Source organism: Fringilla coelebs (genome assembly GCF_963513975.1).
Source record: "Fringilla coelebs genome assembly, chromosome: 1".
Lineage (NCBI taxonomy): Eukaryota > Metazoa > Chordata > Aves > Passeriformes > Fringillidae > Fringilla > Fringilla coelebs.
The window spans coordinates 23,922,048-23,940,503 of NC_140028.1; the positions used below are offsets into that span (position 1 = coordinate 23,922,048).

At 54.2% G+C, this 18,456-nt stretch overlaps 1 protein-coding gene across 1 annotated transcript; it reads left to right on the forward strand.

The window, feature by feature from the left end:
• Nucleotides 1-6,056: 6,056 nt before the first annotated feature.
• On the forward strand, nucleotides 6,057-16,821 carry GDF6 (growth differentiation factor 6; the record flags this gene model as incomplete). Its single annotated transcript, XM_084221802.1, has 2 exons — nucleotides 6,057-6,393; nucleotides 15,951-16,821. The coding sequence occupies 2 exons, from the start codon at nucleotides 6,057-6,059 to the stop codon at nucleotides 16,811-16,813; spliced, it is 1,200 nt and encodes a 399-aa protein (XP_084077928.1). The 3' UTR covers nucleotides 16,814-16,821.
• Nucleotides 16,822-18,456: the final 1,635 nt, after the last annotated feature.

An 18,456-nucleotide genomic window follows, 5' to 3' on the forward strand; every position in this document is an offset into this window, starting at 1 on the left:
TTTACAAAATCATATCTCTCCTAAACAGGAAAAACAATTTCCTACATAATTTTAATTTTCTACACCAGAGCAAATGAAAGCAGAATCACTGTTGCAAACTTCTGTTCTTTCTCCTGATCCATAGGCTGCAATTTGTTTTCCTGATGTCAGGATGTGTTTTGATGCACCAAGAATGCAGGAGTGGCTTCCCTCTTCATGTCCATGTATTAAGTTTTTAACTGTGAGTGAGAGACAATGTGGTTCTAATCTAAGACAGTGACAAAAATGCAGAGAGCTTGCAGAGAAGCAAAGTTGCCACTGTTTTGTGGCAAAATAAAACACTGCAAAAAGCAACAGTGATGCATAGGCTTAGCCCTGCTCCTTCTCCCGACTTTTCCTGTGAAAAGACGAACTGCCAAAAGCAGGAGCAAAAGGAAGAGAAATGTCCCCATGCTGTGGGGCTGCACAAGCCTCCACTGAGCTGGAACATGGGGGACTCATCTGGAAGAGCTCTGCAGACTGTAGGGTACTGGGAGAGGTGCAGATCCCTTGTGGAATGCTTGGAAAGTGAAACAGGACTTTCTTTGGAGGACCACAATGCAGGAGGCACTTCAGACTCCTAAAGCAACTCTATTTATTTGGGTATGCTCCTTTGTCTGCTGTTAGTTCATACACCATAGTTTGGGCAATTAAAAATCTTGATCCGCTTAGACTTTTGATGGTTTGGCAATGAGGCATGCTGAAATAAATAAGTTTAGGAAAAAAGGATGGTTTTCTGTGTAAAGGAAAACAAAAAAAAGGCTAATGTGATGGTTCAGAATGAGGGCAGCAGAGAAGGAGCTTGGTGCTCCATCTCAGAAGATACTCTCAGCCAAGAGCAGGGCAGCTCAGCTGGGAGGGAGGCAGGGAGAGGATCTGGCCCATTACCCATAAAAGAAGATCCATGTGGGGAAGGGCAAACAACTCCTGGGCCAAAATATAGCTACTGAAAAATAAATATTCCTGACAGTGTGAAGCACTGAAAACCAACTTTTTCAGGAGCACTGCAGAAAAGATTAGAGGTGCTAAAAATGCTGAGGCTAAGAGAGTAAGAATTTAATGCCTCAGAACCAGGGCCTTTGAAAAAAAATTCCCATTTTCAAATCCAAGGCTTGTGGAGGCTGGTGTTTTGCTGAAAACCAGCACATATGGACTACACGGGCATTTTGGAAAATGTGCTAACTGCTGTGCTGGTAGGAATCCCTGCCCCCTGATTATGTGGTGTAACCACAGCCTTTTTGGAGCCTATTGTGCTAAAGTGGGGAAAAACCCATAGTTTGAAGGGGTACATTTTCTAGTCATCCTAATAAACAATTATTTTGGTTCACAGAAATAAAAATCCTACAACGGATCGTTTATGCTAAAACAAGCATCAACCTAGATGATGCTTGAAAAAAAAATACTAAGGGGGAATGTCTACAAGCTGATCGACTCTTTACTCATATCCCTTATGTCCCACAGAAAGTCTTACAAAATACCACAAACCAGAGGGGAAATGACTGATGCTTACATCTTAGCTTGACCACTTTTCAGGGATGAATTTTAAACTCTGTCATTCTTCCTCAACATGGCTGCTCATGTTATGGTTATAGCAAGAGAAATTTCCATTAAACTTTCAGGTGAAAGAAATCACATTTGATTTGGACTGCTTCCTGCCTTTCAAATTTGTCTCAATTCATTTATACTTTTCCCCATAATAGCAAATTCACAGAAAGAAAAAATGTGAAAGATGGGATGTATGCTAGTGCAAGCAAATTAATGAAACTAGTTTTAAAACTCTGTTTTTGCAGTCTCCAAATTGCTTTAGTTCTGAGAAACATATTTGAAATTAAAAAAAAAAAGTTACAAAATACGTATAATGCAATTATAAAGTGAAATCTGGCCAAGTTTTATTGTTGAGAAAACCAGAAAGGAAACAAGTTTTTTAAACACTATTCTTCTTTTCTGGTGGTTGCTATTATTTTACTCTTTTTATTGTTGCTGCCATTATTTCACTCTTTGCCATGCAGTGAAGCAGGGATCTCAAGTGTCTCACAGGCATCGATTCACTCTCATGCTGCCCCACAAAGTGCCCACTCCTGCCTGCAGTTCTCAGGTCCAGTTCCACACAGTTTTCTCAGGGACAATCAAAACCAAAGCTTCTTAAGATGGCTCAATATATTCAAGTCCCTCTCAGTGACCTGACTGTGTTGCTCCATGAGGCGCCACAATTGTTACATCCCCACAGTTCCATGCTCTGTCATTCCCTTAAGTGACTGTCTTGGCAATGAGCTGTATTGAACAATGGCATTGTGTTCCAAAACGGCACAGGGACAACCCTAAGCAACCTAAAGCTTTGAGAAACAGGCTGGAAAGCAGCACTGCCTGTTTATGGCAGTCACTGCTACCTGTGTGCACTCTCACCCGCTAAGCAACAGCCTTGGGGTGCTACGAGGGCATCTGCCTGCTGAGCCTCCACACTGCCTCAAAGGTCACCAGAGCCACAGGAAAGGCCCTGTTGGCTGCAGAGGGCTTCAAGGCAGGCCCCTGATAAAAAAGTGACAGTGCAAAGCAGCCATCCAAGTCAGTTTTAGAGAATGTGTTAAAACATGCAAAAGCAGCAGGTAGAAATTAAATCAGGCTGATGGAAGTTCCTCTTGAGACCTTGCAGCTTTGCATTAGCATGAAACCACCTCCCCCTGGGAGAGGAGGAGGCCAAGGGAGGAAAAAGCCGAGAACAAAGAGGGAAGAGGGGAGACAGACCAAGAGACAAAGGCAGGAAGGGAACAGACACTCCGGGAGCACTAGAGGGGACCCTGGAAACCAGCAGAGTGAGAGTGGGAAAGGGCAGCCGTGCAGCAGCAGCATTTGGGACCACAAGGAGGGGATGTGGGAAGTGGGAACAATATCAGAAAAGAAAAACAGGACAATGAAATACAGCAGGAGAGAAAAGAAAGAGCCTGGGGGGCTAGGGTTGGGCAGAAGTTGACGGAGGAGAAACTGGAGCTGGGCAGCTGATTGGAGATAGCCAGCAGGAGCATGGAATAAGTGAATAGGACACAAAAGGGGCAGAAGGAAACAAAAAAGTGATGATAAGGCTCCGGAAGGAACTGGGTCATGGCAAGAAAAAAATTGCCAAAATGCAATTTTGTACAAAGCAGAAAGGATGGGAGTGGCAAAGGCGAGCAGAAGCAACAAAAGTGAGGCATCAGAAAAGAGAAGCCAAAGGGACAGGAGGAGGGAGGATGCTCCCAGTGCAGAAAGCAGCTGGTGAAAAGGGAGGGTAGTGGTCAGGAGGGTGTCAGCGAAGCCAGAGGATACACGGGAGGAGTGAAAGCACAATAAATAAAAGGGGGTGAAGAAATGGGACAGAATGAAGTGGGAAATGGTTTTGCAGAACACTTGCCTCATTTCTGCACTGTCACTGATACTTTTTTGTAGCCCTGTCTCTTCACAGTTCATTTGCCAGCACCTCGCAGTACATCTATCGTGCTGAAAGAAGCCAAGGCAATGATGGGCCCCTTTCTCTAATCCCAGCTATACGATGTGTCCCACATCCAAACGGGCACATCCAAATGGCCATCTTGGGACAGCCCCTGGCACAAGCCATAACTTGTAACAGACCTGGGTATTGGCTGGGAAAGTGTTCATTGGCATGGGCCAAAACTACACCAGGGAGCTCTCTGAGCCATGTGTGGAGGGCTGCAGGATAGTGTGAGCTCCTGTCTCGGAATTATCTTTTTTTCTAGTAGAGATGCAGCATGGTTCACTTGGAACCTGAGCCTGTCACTTGCTTTGAATGTTCCCCTTGTGTTCCTCATAGTCCCTAGCATAGGAGTCCGTAGGAGATGGGGAACACAGTGGGACTAAGCACCCTACAGGCAAACTGGGATGTGCCAGGCTAGAAGCCTGCTTCACATGCCCAGTCAGGGCACTGCCACTGATCCCGTGTTGCACTGTATTGTGTTCTTATATATTTTAGTTTCATTAAGTTGTACTTTGGTTTATCCCAGTTCCCCTCTGTAGAGTGGTTCTGCCCCTGCTGCCTCCTCCCATCCTTTTAATGTCAATCTCCCTACCCCCTCCCTCTGTTCCCCAAAAGTGGCTAAACCCTTCCCTTAACCCTTCCTGTCCTTCACTCAACAGCTCATCTCCTCTCTCTAGAAACTTCTACCAAGGCCATCGAGTGATGGGTTCAGGCACCAGGGCCCCTCCCTCGGGTGGCCCTGTTGGTCCCCCCACCTGCCTGTTTCCCTGATTGATCCCCATGCCCTCCTGTATCCCCACTGGCAGGCGGGCAAACCCCTCCCTGGTTTACTCCCCCCTTTATAACACCCTGCAGACCCCTTTTTGGGCTCTCCAGCTGGCTGGTCTCCCTGGGTTAGGGATCTCGTTTGAGCTCCGGAATAAACCTGGACTTTGCCCCCAACTGGAGTCCACTCTCCGTTTTCTACTGACGCCATGCTGTGCCTTGTCCAAAAGGTGAAAGCCTTTAGCCGCTCTCCCGACCTCCCGAGGAACGAGGAACGGGAGAGTGTCCCTCGCTGCCTGCAGTGCCAGAGCAAGCCGGGGTGACTCCGAGCACACACTCGGAGAGGCGCTGCGGCAGCACTGGGAGTGGTGCCAAAAGCCCAGGCGTGAGCTGCTCTCTCTTGGAGGAAAATGAGAACGGGGAAGAAAAAGACGAGTCCACAGGTCCAGTGTATGACTGCATGAAGAATGGCAGCTGATGGAGGAGCATGGTCAGAGGTCTCAGATTCCCTTTATTTACTATGGACCAGGCTTTCATAGCTAAACACACATGACCTCTTATTGGAATTAGAGGACAATCCACCAGTGGCAGAGCTGGGGCAGATAGGAGAGGTAGGAAGAAGTGGACAGTGGGAGATCAGGACAGGAAAGGAGGAACACTCCACACAGGGCAGAGGAAAGCCACACGGGGAAGTGGAGGAGGGTGATTTGTGGCTGCCTGCAGCAGCAGTGCCATGGTTCAGGCAGGAGGATGAGAAGGTGAAGGAGAAGAAACTAGTGATCAGAACAGGTAGACTAATGCAAGCATGTTACTACGCTTTGTCATGGCTGTGAACCCTAGACAGGAGGTTGGATGAAACCATTGGAGAACTGACACCAGTTTTATGCTGAAGGATGCACCTTGGAAAAGCCAAATGAACAGGGGTAGGTGAATTTCTGAATCCTCGTATTTCTGCTCCACTGCTGTCTTTTGTATGACCAGGACAAGGCAAATATGTGCCCTGCTTTGAGGAATCTTTCCTGGCTGCCCTTGGCTATTCTGGTTATCTTTACAGTGCTGACTGTCCAGTAGCGCCCAGCGCTGCTTTTTGCCAGGCCCCAGCCTGGCACCGTGCTCCACTTGGGCTGATCCCCTCTTGGTGGCTGATTTGAAGGTTTTGAGACAAGGAGAATGGTCTCTGGCTCTTCCTATGCTTTCTCTTCCTTCTCTAATGGGTGTCAGGGCCAGCCTCAAGGCTTCTAGCTAGATGGACCCTGGCACATCCCAAGGTGAGACCCTCACTTGCTGCCAAATTCTCCTTCTTATAAGACCCCTGGTTTGTACCAAGTTTTCAGGCACGTAGCCAGGGGAATACAAAGAGCATCAAGTAAAATCATTAGCATCACACGAATCCGCCCACACTCAAACCTGGAGAACCTGTGAGGCGCCTGAACAGATGACAGCACCTCTGGGTTGATGAGAAGTGGTACCCGAGAGGTGGCAGCAAGACGCGCAGCATCTCCCTCGCGTCCGCTTCCCGCGTGGAGAGCACAGCGGGGAGGGAGCAAAGGGACCCCCGAGCACCCGACCACGGGGTGTCCCGCCCCGCCGCGGACCGCCTCGCGGGGGCGGGCTGGGTGCCCCCACAGGGCGGTGCGCGGCGGGGCGGTACCCACGGGGCGGGGCGGGCGGCTGCGGGCCGAGCCCGCCCGGGTGCAGTCGCCGCTCCGCGCCACGCCGCCGCGCAGTCCCCGCGCCGCTCCGTGGGCCGCCGGAGCCGCACGTCGGGCCGCCCTCCTCTTCCTCCCTACCGCCGCCGCCTCTCGCTATGAATGCACGCCGGGCCCTGCTCTCCGCCGCCTTGCTCGCCAGCCTCCTCTGGGATTTACCTTGCTGCCTCCCGGCTTCCCTCCCTGCCTCCTCGGAGCTCGCCGCCTCCTCCAAAGGTGGTCGCAGCCGCAGAGTGCCGCGGTCCCCACGGGAAAACCGCCCGCGGCAAGGGGGACACGCCATGGACCGGGCGCTCCCACGGGCGGAACCCCACGAGTACATGCTGTCTCTGTTCAGGACTTACTCTATCGCGGAGAAACTGGGCATCAACGCCAGCTTTTTTCAGTCGTCCAAATCCGCCAACACCATCACTAGTTTTGTAGACAGGGGACGAGGTAAGTTCTGCCCCCCCACGCCCCTCACGGTCCCCCCGCGGCTGCGGGTGCCCCTTCCCGCTGCTCTCCGCGGTACGAGGCTGCCGTCCCGCGGAGCCTGGTGCTGGGGAGGTGGGAGCGCGCTGCAGCGGTCACCGGTGCTCTTCCCCGCCCCGGTATTGCAGGCAAGTGCAGATCTCTCGGTAAATTTGGAGTCGCGGTGTTTTATTTTAAAGCAAACGGCCCCGCGGCACTAAACCCAAGCCGAGGCAGCCCTAAGTGCTGCGTGCGAGAAGCACGAGTGTTCCTCCCCGAATCGTCATGGGGTGGTGGAAAACACGCCCCAGCTTTGCAGGCGGAATTTGGGTGTAAATTCAACCTTGAAAAAAAAGAATTAAATATTGCACTTCTGGTTTCTTTCCACCCGCCGGAGAAAGGGTGGCTCTTATCGACGCGGCTGCACGGCGAAAAGTTTAAACTGACCGAAGGCAAACATCTGCCTGAGGTTGCTCTCTCCTCGGGTCGCGTTATCGGTGTTACCTGGAAGAGCCCCGGCCCCTTCCGAGAGCGCAGGGACTGGGACCCTCCGGCTCCACTTGCCGGGGGGGCAGCGTGCAGCCCAGGTACCGCCCGGTACCGGGACTCAGCAAGGGGCGGCCGGACCTGACGTCTGCTCGGGGCCGCATCCTTTGAGCTGTGTGCGGGGTTGGTCCTCACGCACCCCCGGGCCGGGATTGAGAGCGGGGCCCGCTACCCCGGGCCGCAGAGCTTCCCGGGCAGCATCGCTGCCGCGGGGCTCCCAGGCCCCCTCCGTGACCTGCAGACCCGGCCGGGGCCCTCCTGGGCTTTTCTCTCGTCGTCCTATCGCTCGTACCCGCGGCCGCGGGTGCACATTTCTCGTCGATCCAGACTAAAATTTCCTTTCCATAAAAACGCCTCCCTGCCCCTTTCATTCCCCTCCTTTTTTTTCGTTACCCTGGTTGAAAGCCATGAAGAACAGAGTAACTAACATGTTCTTAATGAAGGTTGCGCTTTCGTTCCTCCCCCCCTCCCACATCTGAGGACCCTCCCCTCCGTCCGCGCCTCCTCGGGCACTGGTGTACCTGCCGGTGGCTGGCAGCACCGGGAGCCGGGGCAGCTCGCCTCCCTCCCGCCGCGTCCCAGCCGTTTTAGGGCAAAACACAGCGCCGGGAAAATCACACGGCTCACTGGAGCTGCAGAAGCCGATCGCCCCAAACCAAATCGAACCGAACCCAAACCGACCCCCTTCACCGCCTCCCCGAGCCGGAAGCTTCTCCCCGCCCACGGCACCCAAGGCTCAGCCCCTTGCCCCATTGCTACCCCTGGCTCGGGGGAGTTCTTTCCGCGGCGGAGCTCGGCGGGGCTCTTCGCCTCCCGCCTCGGTGCCCGTCGTGTCTCTCTGGGCTCGGGAGGACGCGTGCGAGCGCCCACAGTACTTGCCCCTCGCGGTCGGAAGCCCGCAGACGTTTTCGAGGGGAAAGGGGACAAGGGGTTTTGCTCTCTGCCTTCGCCTTATGGGGGTTGTTTTCTTCGTCGCTGTTAAAAGCGGGGGTGGGGGGAAGAGGACCCGCTTTGTAGAAACACGGTTTCGAAAATTCAGCCGTCAGAAAGGAGCTGGTCCGCTCCCCCTGACGGAGAGGAAACGGGGTGCTAATTCTGCGAGCCGCAGGAAATGGAGCCGCGCTCGATATCATCTTATTCTTGATAACCAGAAGAAAGACAGTTAATTTAACAAATTTAGCTCATCTCGCTGCATGTGAGATTCTACTCCGGGGGAAGTGATTTACTAACTGAAGTCCTGGTTTGATTAAGGAAAAGCCTCACTTTTCCCCATTGATTTTGATTTGATGTGTCACAGGCTGTGACCTTCTGCTGGACCTTCTGAGGGTTGCTTAGCATCAAGCCACTGATTGGAGTATTTCAACTCAGTGATCTAATTGAGTGTTCATGTCATAACATATCAAATATTGTCTAGTCTCCCATAATGAAGTGGACCAGCCGATGGCACATCACCAAAAAACTTCAAGAGAGCTTCCGTTCCTCTGAAGTGGTAGCTATTTTACTGCCCACCTCCCCGTGGGCTCCCAGCCCAGTTAATTGGCGAGCTGGAGTTGTGCTGATGATGAACAGTCTTTGCTCAGGGAAAGCGGGGAAGGGGGGGGCAGATTTTCTGTCACTTCATTTGCAGACAGTATAGCCGCCCAAATTGACCCAATTAGATGGGCTGCTCTTTACCTAAGCGGCGTCTCCGGGGGGGATATGGCGGTGGCCGTCCCACCTGCCGCACGCCATCCTGCATGGCAGCAGTTCGGGGTGGAGGGGGACAGCAACCCGCAGAGGAGCGCGAAGCAACTTTTAATCCTGCCGAGAAATACCCTTCCCTTACGAGGCGGGCTGCTGTGCCTGCGTGACCGGCGGGGCTGCCCGGCGCTCGGCTCTGACCTGGAGCAGTTCCCGGCCGCAGCAGCCCCGAGCCCGCCCGTCCCACCGCCCTCCGAGGCTGCGGGGCAGAGCGCTTCGGTGCAGACACCGACAGCCGCTTCCCTTTGATTCGCTTCTTCCCGCTTGAAGCTAATAAGATCATTTTCAGGGTAGCGCGAGAGGGAGTGAAGACTCACTACTGCTTAATACATATATAATTTTTTCCCCCGCCGGTAGAAAAAGAGAGAAGAAAGGGGGGTAAGAGTTTGCGATTCCCCCTTCTCCACCCCCTACCGCCCCCCACTCGCTCCCCCTTGTTACGGTCGCAAGATCAGACAGGACCTAGCTGAATGTAGGAAAATTACTGTTGGCACATGAAGTAACTCATTAAAACGCAGATGGTGCTCTCACTGGCCTCAGGACCCCCAGCATTGGAGCTCCACAGTAAGGCAGGACAATTAGGAGCTGCAAGGACTCCACCAGGCAGGGGAAGAAAAAAAAAAAAAAGAAAAAAAAAAAAGGAGAGAGCGGGAGGGAGCTGGAGAAGGGAGTTATAAACAAGCAATCCCACAGCTAGCAAGAAACGCGGCATGATTGGGAACAAATCGAAAACAAAAAAGAAATAGCTGGAGTGCGAAGGAGCACGATTTTCGAAAGGATCTCCGTGGGAAGGGCTTTCCACGAGGGCCGGCTACTGCGAGTGCCCCTCGCCTCACCCTTTTGTGTCGGCAGAGCCCGCAGCACCGGCACCAAGGCAGGGCTCCCGCATACGAAATGCTGCGGTCCGCGCCTAAGGGACGGGGACATCGAAATAGGTCAAGATCGTCTCCTTTTTCTATCTCCCCGTTTTCTTTATGCAGTTTCGCGTTCCAGCTGGAAGGCAGCTGATTCGGATGGGCAGGGATCCGAACATCGTTATTTTGCTCTTGCCATGAGGGTCGTGAGGGTGGTGAATAGACGGCTAGGACGAAAGGGGGATCCCGTGTGCAGAAACTGAAAATGGCCCGGCTGTGCATTTGGCAGAAGAAAAGAGTGTAAATCTCACTTGAAGTTCATCTAGTACAACATATTTATGCAAAACAGCGGGTTTCTGGGTGGACCGAAAGCTGCAATCTAGTGTAATCTGTGCAGCGCCTTTGCCCAAGCAGTGTTGTCGTTGGCAGAAGGAAAATGAAATATAAACAGGGAAGTATTTTAATGGGAAAAGAGGGAATTCACAACTGTTAATTATTTGGTGACCTTGTATTCGATTTGTTTGAGCCCCTTATAAAAACACTAATGCAGACCAGACGGCCGGAGCTGCCGCTCCTCATCCCTGCCGCGCACCCGGGAAAGGAGCGAGCGGCCCGGCCCGGCGGGGCCTCCGCGCGCGGAGCCGGTGGCGGAGCCGGTGGCGCGGCGGCGGGCGGGGCGCGGTGGCGGCTCCGCGCTGCCGGTGCCGGGAGGTGTTTCGGGGGTTGGTGTTTTGCCCCCCGCGCCGCGGGAGCTGCGGGAGGGAGCGGGGTCGGGGCGCGGGCGGAGCGGAGCGGAGCGCAGCGTCCCCTCGGCGGCTGCGGCTGCACCTCTCGCCGCTTCCCAGTGAAAATAGGGGCTGTCGGCGGGGGGAGTATTTTTTAGTTAAATCTTTCGTTTGTTTGTTGTCCCTGGAGAAGGCGTGGGGGCTCGCGCACGGGAGGGCGGTCCGGGGAAGCGGCGCCGGGAGCTCCGCAGACCAGGCAGCGCGGCGGGGCGATGCGCTGCCGCGGAGCCCCTCTGCTAACAGGACGAGTAATTAACGCATATCAAACTGTTCCGGTGGCTCATTTCGGACCTGGTCCTGATTTTGTTCGTTATTATTATTTATATTTTTTTTTAATCCAGAAACCCTCCTGCGGGTCTTGCTAAGAGGTTGCAATTTTTTGGGTTTTTTTTTGATTTTTTTTCTTTTTTTTTTTTTTTGACGGGGGGACACGTGGGGGACGGAGGTCCGAGGTCTACGCCTCGGAGCTGTGGAGTTTCCGCCGCCCGCGGGGAGATGCAGTACCGCAGCTGGGCTGGCCCCAACCGGCAGCCGAGTGGCCCGCGGGGAGAAAATCCGGCGCAGGCCAGGGCCACTCGGTGCTGAGCACGGCAGCGGGGCGCCTCGCCCTCCTCATTTACCTCCTCCCTTCATAGTAGAAAAAAACCCCAAAACGGTCGATCGGAGAAAGCCCTCCTTTCCTTGCGATTTCAGGGCAGGCTGAAACTGAGGGTAGGAGTCCTTTCGTGCCTAAAGTCTGATTTATGAGCGAAAGGGGATGTTTGAGACGTTGCTAGTTATGGCCAGATCTGTATGCTCTGCTGCTGTATCTTAGCGCTTCCACGTTTATCTCTCAGTAATATTTTCTCTTCCTTTCTTGGCTCCAAGCGCTAGGAATATTCAGGCCGATTTTCTCAACGCGAATAATTTCGGAGGAATTATTTCTCCTTCGTCGAAGTATTTCGGGTAGCGTAAGCACCGCAAATGGGGAAGGGGAAAGATACTGGGTTAAGATCTGTTACAGCGGGTGGAAACCCCGCAAGAAAAATCCCGTCCTCCTCGGCGCATCTCCTGGGACGATGCCGACAGCCGAGGGCCCGGAACCTTGCGGGACATGTCCCGCGGGTGTTGCAGCGATCCCTCAATGCCCAAGGGCCGAGAGTCACTCGTGGCAAGAGGGGAGGTGGCGGCGAGCAGGAGAGTGGGGCAAGGGCAGGCAGCCTTCCCGGAGCAGGTACAGTACAGCGGTGATCAAAGGTACATCACAGCCAGGTGCCTCCCCGCTCCGAGGAGAGGAAAAAAGAAAAAGAAAAGAGAAAAAAGAAACAGCCCTCCAACAACTACTTAGTGTTTTTTGGCAGGATTGGGAATTCGTCCGAGGAAGGTGTGGTCTTTCTCGGTTACTCGATAGTGAAGCGAACGATACATTTAAATCTAATCACTCTGTGTAATAAAAAACCGCGGCGAGGCAGGCGCTGGGAGATGTGGAATTGAAACCCGGAGAAATACCACACATGGAGAGTCAGCCCCTTGTTTCCACAGCTTGGGTAATGCTCCGAAAGAAATACCTGTCAGCCTTGCGACTCCGCAGACAACATGTGGGCAGACCTTCGCAATTAGGGACAATATATGTTTTAATTTCCAGATTATTGTTGTACGAGTGTCTGCAAAGTGTCTTTAAACTGAAAATGTGCTTTTGGTTTGCGAGTTTAAATATGGCTTGAAAGAGAATTTGGGAATGGGAAAATTCTTCTTGAATGTGGTTTGGGTATAATTTGCAGTGATGTAAAGTTAAGATCTGAGCCCTGATGAATTGGCTGGGAGCCCAGTACCTGATCTGCCATGAAAAGGGAAACTTTGTGTAGCCTTCGTTAACCCCCGTCTCTCCTCAAAGCCCAGACTGCGGCGAGAAAGCGACCCGGGAAACGGGAGAGGCTTCGCACAGGGAATTGAGGGAAACGTCCCAACCCAGTAATTCATTTCGCTTCGAAGATGCTGAAACCGCAGCCACCGCACGGCGAAGGAAAGCGTGGGGGGAGGCGGGAGGGGCCCGGTGCAGCCCCCCGGCCCGCCCGCGGGAGCATCGGGTACGGGCACGACGCTGCCCGAGCACCTCGCGAGGGGCAGAACGGAGTAGGGCTGCTCTCTTCCATCCGCCACTGACACATTCTTAAATTTCAGATAGACCTACTCCCTCCTTCTGTCCCTCCTTCCCGCTCCTAATATTTTATTTTCGCCCAAAAAAAAGAAGAATAAACTACGGAGAGTCGAAATAGAACAAATACTTACTGCAGAGCTAACATTAATCTACATTAACGCTACAAATATAAACACACCTCCCCGGTGCATTTTCTGCCATGTAGCTTTCCCCAGCCCAGCTGGAATGACTTTGCTGTTCACACCAAGTATTTCGGTAACGGGAATATCTGTAAGGACAGCTTCAGCTGGCCAGAGAAGAAGGCAGATCTCGAGCTGGCTGTTAGAAAACCCCGGGTTTTACCCCAGTCCCTCCTTGGGTTTAAAGGAAAACTGAAGAGGACAAGCCCGTATCCGTTGTGCACTGCTCACAGAGAGAGAGAAGGACAGTCAGGGTGTCCCCACGCCGTCTCTGCTGCCGCTCTTTGTGTGCTGGGAAGGCAGCAGCTTCTCTGGAACAAAGGGTCCCCAACCTAGACCCGTCTCTCCCCGTTTTGTGGAGGTTCCGGAGGTCCCGCTTTCCCTCCCCGCCCTCCGCTGCTTTTCCCACCCTCTCGACTGCGCTGGGAGCGAGCCAGTCCTGGTTTAGGATTATGTATTCATCTGGAATTATTAGGTTACAAGAGTGAATAAATAGCGTTTATCTGATCGGATTCAAAGCTGCTTATTTGAAACAACCGGCAGCCCTGCCCCTTTCCCTGCCCTCCCGAGAGAGGCACGGGAGCCGGCAGCTGCCTGAGCCAGTGGGACTTTTCCAGCACAGAGTTTCGGGGCTGCTGAAACTCTTCTCAGAGATCCGCTTGAGCGGGGGCACATTTCTCTGCAAACCGGCCGTGTCGCCAGCGTGCCATGCCACCGAGCAACTCGGGCTAGCCGTGCAACGCCCCAAAGCCTCGCCAAACTGGATCTCAAAGATGCTCCTTGGGGAGCACCCCTGAGCAAGCCTTTGGCACCCACAGTGCCGGAGCTGGTTTCCTCCCGCACCGCCGGGTGACAAGGGTCTGCAGACCCTTTAAAGCCCATTTTCAGCAGCGGGGACATGCGGGGAATTCAGCCTCTCGCTGCTTCCCTCCCGTCTGAGCTGCATGCCTGGACGTCACCCCCGAATGGGATTATTTCCTGCGTGACGGTTCCTCGGGAAGGGGAGAGGCGCTGTCACCTTCGTGTCCCCAATCCCTCGGGAAAGGGCTGCCCTTTCCCTGAAAGCTAAGACTGCCGGGAAGTGCTGCCTTGCTCCCGCACCGCGGCAGAGATATGGGGAACCCCAGAACAGTGGCGCTGGTCAAGAACAGGACAAGGAGGAGTGTATGTGGCGCTGTCTGCTCCGGAGGGACAGCGGCCTGGAGGCAGCACTTTCCTCGCCGGACCCCATGGCGACTGGGAGTGTCAAAGAGAGCGAGCATCTCTCTCTGAAACCAAGCGTGACACCCGCCTGTCCATCACCTAAACAACGAGAGCGATTAAAAGGGAATCCGTGCCCAGGCCCGGCTCTGCCCACATCCCGATGCTGGAGAAAACCACAGAGGAAAATGCTGATCTAGTTTCCTCGACGGTCGCTGGAGCCCTTGAACGAAGGTCCGAGGCATTTTGGCAGGACCAGGAGATCGGTCTGCGCCCTGTCGGATGCCTGGGTATCTGACAGATATTGGATGCAGAAAAAAAAAAAAACCAAACAAACCACCAAGACTACGAGAAAGAGGAAAAGAAGGAGGAAAACCTGCACTTTCTTACCCGAGGGCTCACCCGCTTTTCTCTGAAGCTCCCAGGACCCCCTTGAAGGAGGAGGCAATGATACCAGAGATCTCCTGAGCTGTTGGACCCTCCTCCTGCAACCACGTGCACCTCAGGCCACGGCCCGCGCCTGCGAAGGGCAGAACTATCCCCACGCTCCTCCAAAACCCACAGGAGACTCATGGACCGAATCCTGGTCTGTACTTGCAGTGCTGATGAAACTGTCCAGCACCTCTAGGCAGCTCCCGATGGGTTTCACTTTTACTTTCATAGCTCAATAAAGCAGCTGTTGTCGTCACCTGGACTGTGACGACATTTTTCGGGCTCTGCTCGTGTTTTTTCTCCTCCCACACTCCCTTAGCGGAATGCACGACCAGGCTGCCTCTCGCCCCTCGCTGGGAAGAAGCCCCACTACGAGAAAACAGACAAGCCTGAAGTGGGAGGCGGAGGCAGGGATGCGAAAGGCCTGGGTTCAAATTTTTCCGGGATGCCTGAAAGGCCTGACCTATTCCGCATCGCTCCCGCCGGCGCGCAGCCCCCGGGAGGCGGGGAAGCTCCGGCTCGGGAACTCCCTCTCCTTGCTGACTCCTCGTGCCACGGTGCCGGGCGAGGCGGGGATCGCGGCCGTGCTCCGGCCGCTGGCTCCGGGAGCCGGGCAGGTGTGCGGGGCCCAGCCCCGCAGCCGGAGGTGCCGCGTGGGTGCGCGGCGCGGCTCCCTGCGGGGCGAGGGGGACGCGCTCGGCACGCAGCCAGGCTCCGCAGGAGGATCCCCTGGCCTGGCTGCGGGGCAGGTCTTTTTCCCATCAATTCCCGCTGTCCCTGCTGCACTCCACGCTCCATCTCCCTGCTGACGTCTAGGGGAACACGCAGCGACGCAGGGCGACTGTCGAGTGTGCTAATCCGCACTGATTAACTGCACGTTAATCCGCATTGATTTTTTACATCGCCGTGGCCCTTCTGAAGGTTTTTGGTTTGCATAAATCATCCCCTTGTCTCTCCTGCCCCGCAGGAGGTTCCCAGCGACCTGTCAGGTAGAGCCGAGGTTGTGAAACATACTGATTAGGAATCGCAATGACCTTTGATATCGATAAATAACAGGCGGGTATATATTTCTTTAGTCTGTTTCTACTGCTGGGGTGAGCCGATTTTGGAAAAGCGGCGAGGGGCTGCTGAACAGAGGCCCCAGTGACACTTTTACTATGGAAATCTACACAAGCTTTACTAGCTCCTGGGGAAACACAGGGGCTTTGGGAATTTTTGTATTTGCTGGGTTGTAAACATTTTATTGGAAAGCAGCTCAAGGGAATCTGGTTTGCCTTCTGCGCCGCACTTTGTACACCGATGTGTCAGAAAAGAAGTCCAGGTTTTCCTCAGAGGAGCACCGATACGCGTATATGGGGCTGATAGGCAGAGGATGTGCGTGGAGCAGGGTCTGCCTCTAGTGCTGGAGAGCTGTCTCCTGTCTGGTGCGGGTTCCTCCGTGCTTCCTTTCCTTTCCATATTCTTCCCTTTCCTTTCCGTATTATTCCCTTCTCCTTCTTTCTCTTCTCCCTACCCTCCCCCGGTCCCGGTCCGGCTGGGGGTGGGGGGTGAGGCAGGCAGGAGCGGCCCCGGCCGGGCAAGCCGGCGGTTCTCCCTCCCTTTCCCGCCTCAGAGACCTCTCGGCAGATCCCCCCGAGCGCAACTGACTGTAATTATTTTTATCTCGCAGACGATCTCTCGCCCGCTCCCTTGAGGCGGCAGCAGTATGTGTTTGATGTGTCGACCCTCTCGGAGACGGAGGAGCTCGTGGGGGCCGAGCTGCGGCTGTTCCGCCGGGCCCCTCAGGGCCGCCCGCCGCCCGCCGCGCCGCTGCACGTGCAGATCTCCGCCTGCCTCTCGCCGCGACCGCTGGACTCCCGCGCCCTGGACCCGCGGGCGGCCTCGTCCGCCGGCTGGGAGGTGTTCGACGTGCGGCAGGGCCTGCGGGAGCAGCGGCCCCGGAAGCGGCTGTGCCTGGAGCTGCGGGCCTCGGCGGAGCGCGGGCCGCGGCGCTGGCTCGACCTGCGGGCCCTGGGCTTCGCGCGCCGGCCGCGGCCGCCGCAGGAGCGCGCGCTGCTGGTGGTCTTCACGCGCGCCCGGCGGCGGAGCCTGCTCGGGGAGCTGCGCGCCGAGCTGGGCGCGCCCCCGCCGCCCGCTGCCCGCCGCCCGCCGGCCCGGCGCCAGCGCCGCACCGCCTTCGCCAGCCGGCACGGCAAGCGGCACGGCAAGAAGTCCCGGCTGCGCTGCAGCAAGAAGCCGCTGCACGTCAACTTCAAGGAGCTGGGCTGGGACGACTGGATCATCGCCCCGCTGGAGTACGAGGCCCACCACTGCGAGGGCGTCTGCGACTTCCCGCTGCGCTCCCACCTGGAGCCCACGAACCACGCCATCATCCAGACCCTCATGAACTCCATGGACCCCGGCTCCACGCCGCCCAGCTGCTGCGTCCCCACCAAGCTGACCCCCATCAGCATCCTCTACATCGACGCGGGCAACAACGTGGTGTACAAGCAGTACGAGGACATGGTGGTGGAGTCCTGCGGCTGCAGGTAGCGGGCGGGACGCCCCTCGGCGGCGGCCGGGTCTGCGTCTGGCGGAGCTGCGGCGGCAGCGGCGAGCGGGGCCCCCGTCCCGCGGCCGGCCGAGCGCGGCTGGGGCGGAGGGCACGGCGGAGGGCGGGCGGCGGCGCCGGGGCTCCGCCGCGCTGCCCGCGGTGGCGGCGGCGGCCACGGCAGCGTCGGCCCGCGGCTGCCGGCGGGGAAGGGCGAGCGGGCCGGGCAGGCGGCGAGGCCCCCGCCCGGTCCCTTCCCCGCTCCCCTCTCCTCCCCCGGGGTTTATCTGGCGATCTGTCCTCCTCCCTCCAAAGGTGAAGGCAATTTACCAAGTACAAAAAGAGTCGGGGGAGGGAGAGGGAGCAGACTGATCCCTCTCTGAAGTTGCTCTGAAGAGGGCTGTTTCATTTCTGCCCTCTCTCTTACACATTCCTGCAAGCTTACCAGCCAGAAATAGCCTACGCCCCCCCCCCCCCCCCCCTTCCCTCTCTCTCCCCAAGGGGGAAAAAAGAAAAAGAGAAAAGGAGAAAAAAAAAAAAAAAACAACCGAGAGTTGCTTAAGATTGTAATTATCAGCTAGGTTTTATTTTAAGACAGCAAACTGTGAAGAGCGAAGTGTTTCAGAAAGCACAGCCGGGGTGGATTGGAAAGGAAACTGCTTCGGGTCCCACGAAGAGTGCAAGGATGCCATTGCCAGGTCTCTGGGTAGCTGTGTCTCGGCGGCCCTCGCAATTTGCAGCAGTATTATATGCAAATGTTGCGCTGGAAAAGGCGTTTTATGTAAGGTCTCTGGTTCTTTCCCACCTTTGGTCTCAGCTGTGGCTTCACCTGAGGAAAGTGCACTTCGAAGCTATGCCTAGCCCTTTCTTAATGTAATTATAATGTTCGTAGTTTCAAGCTTTTCCCCACCGATTTCTAGAATTGTTGGCTTATCTGGTATTGCAGAGCTACAAACTTGTGGAAAAAGATAAAAAAGAGAAGAGAATAATAATATAAAATGCTAATAAAAAGACTCGACCAGGAGCATTAATTTAAAATGCACATTTTGCTTTGGATGCACTGTTGTTCATGTAAAAGTTGTAAATATTTGTTTATTTAAACAGACTGAAAAGTGCAAAATGGAGATGAACAACATGCATTTCTTTTTTAATGTACAAAACATGATATGCACTCGAAATGTTATAATTTCTAATATTTTTAAAAGTTTATATTTGAGTTGTACAGAATTAAGCATTAATCAAATATTTCATCCTTACTTAACATTATCATTTCCTTAAGATATTATTACAAGATTTTAATTCTGTGCTAAAAATGGAGAAAATAATTTTTTTTTTACTGTCTACCTCAATATAATGCAAGTATTTACAACTCTAAAGTTATCTGAGGTAAATTAATATTCAGAACATTTTTACAATACACCTTTACTGGACGATACTACAACTATCATTGTATTATTAAACATTTTTTTTCCGAAAAAGTCAGCTTGCTTTTATATGTTCTATTATTTGGTTAAGTAATTCTGAGTTCTCAAGTAAATATTGGCTCTAATTCTAAAATGCTGCAGAGTTGAGTTGGATCAAGTGCCACTTGAAGGCGCACCTAAAGCCATTCCTCCTGTCTGAAGACTTTTTGTACTCTCACAAG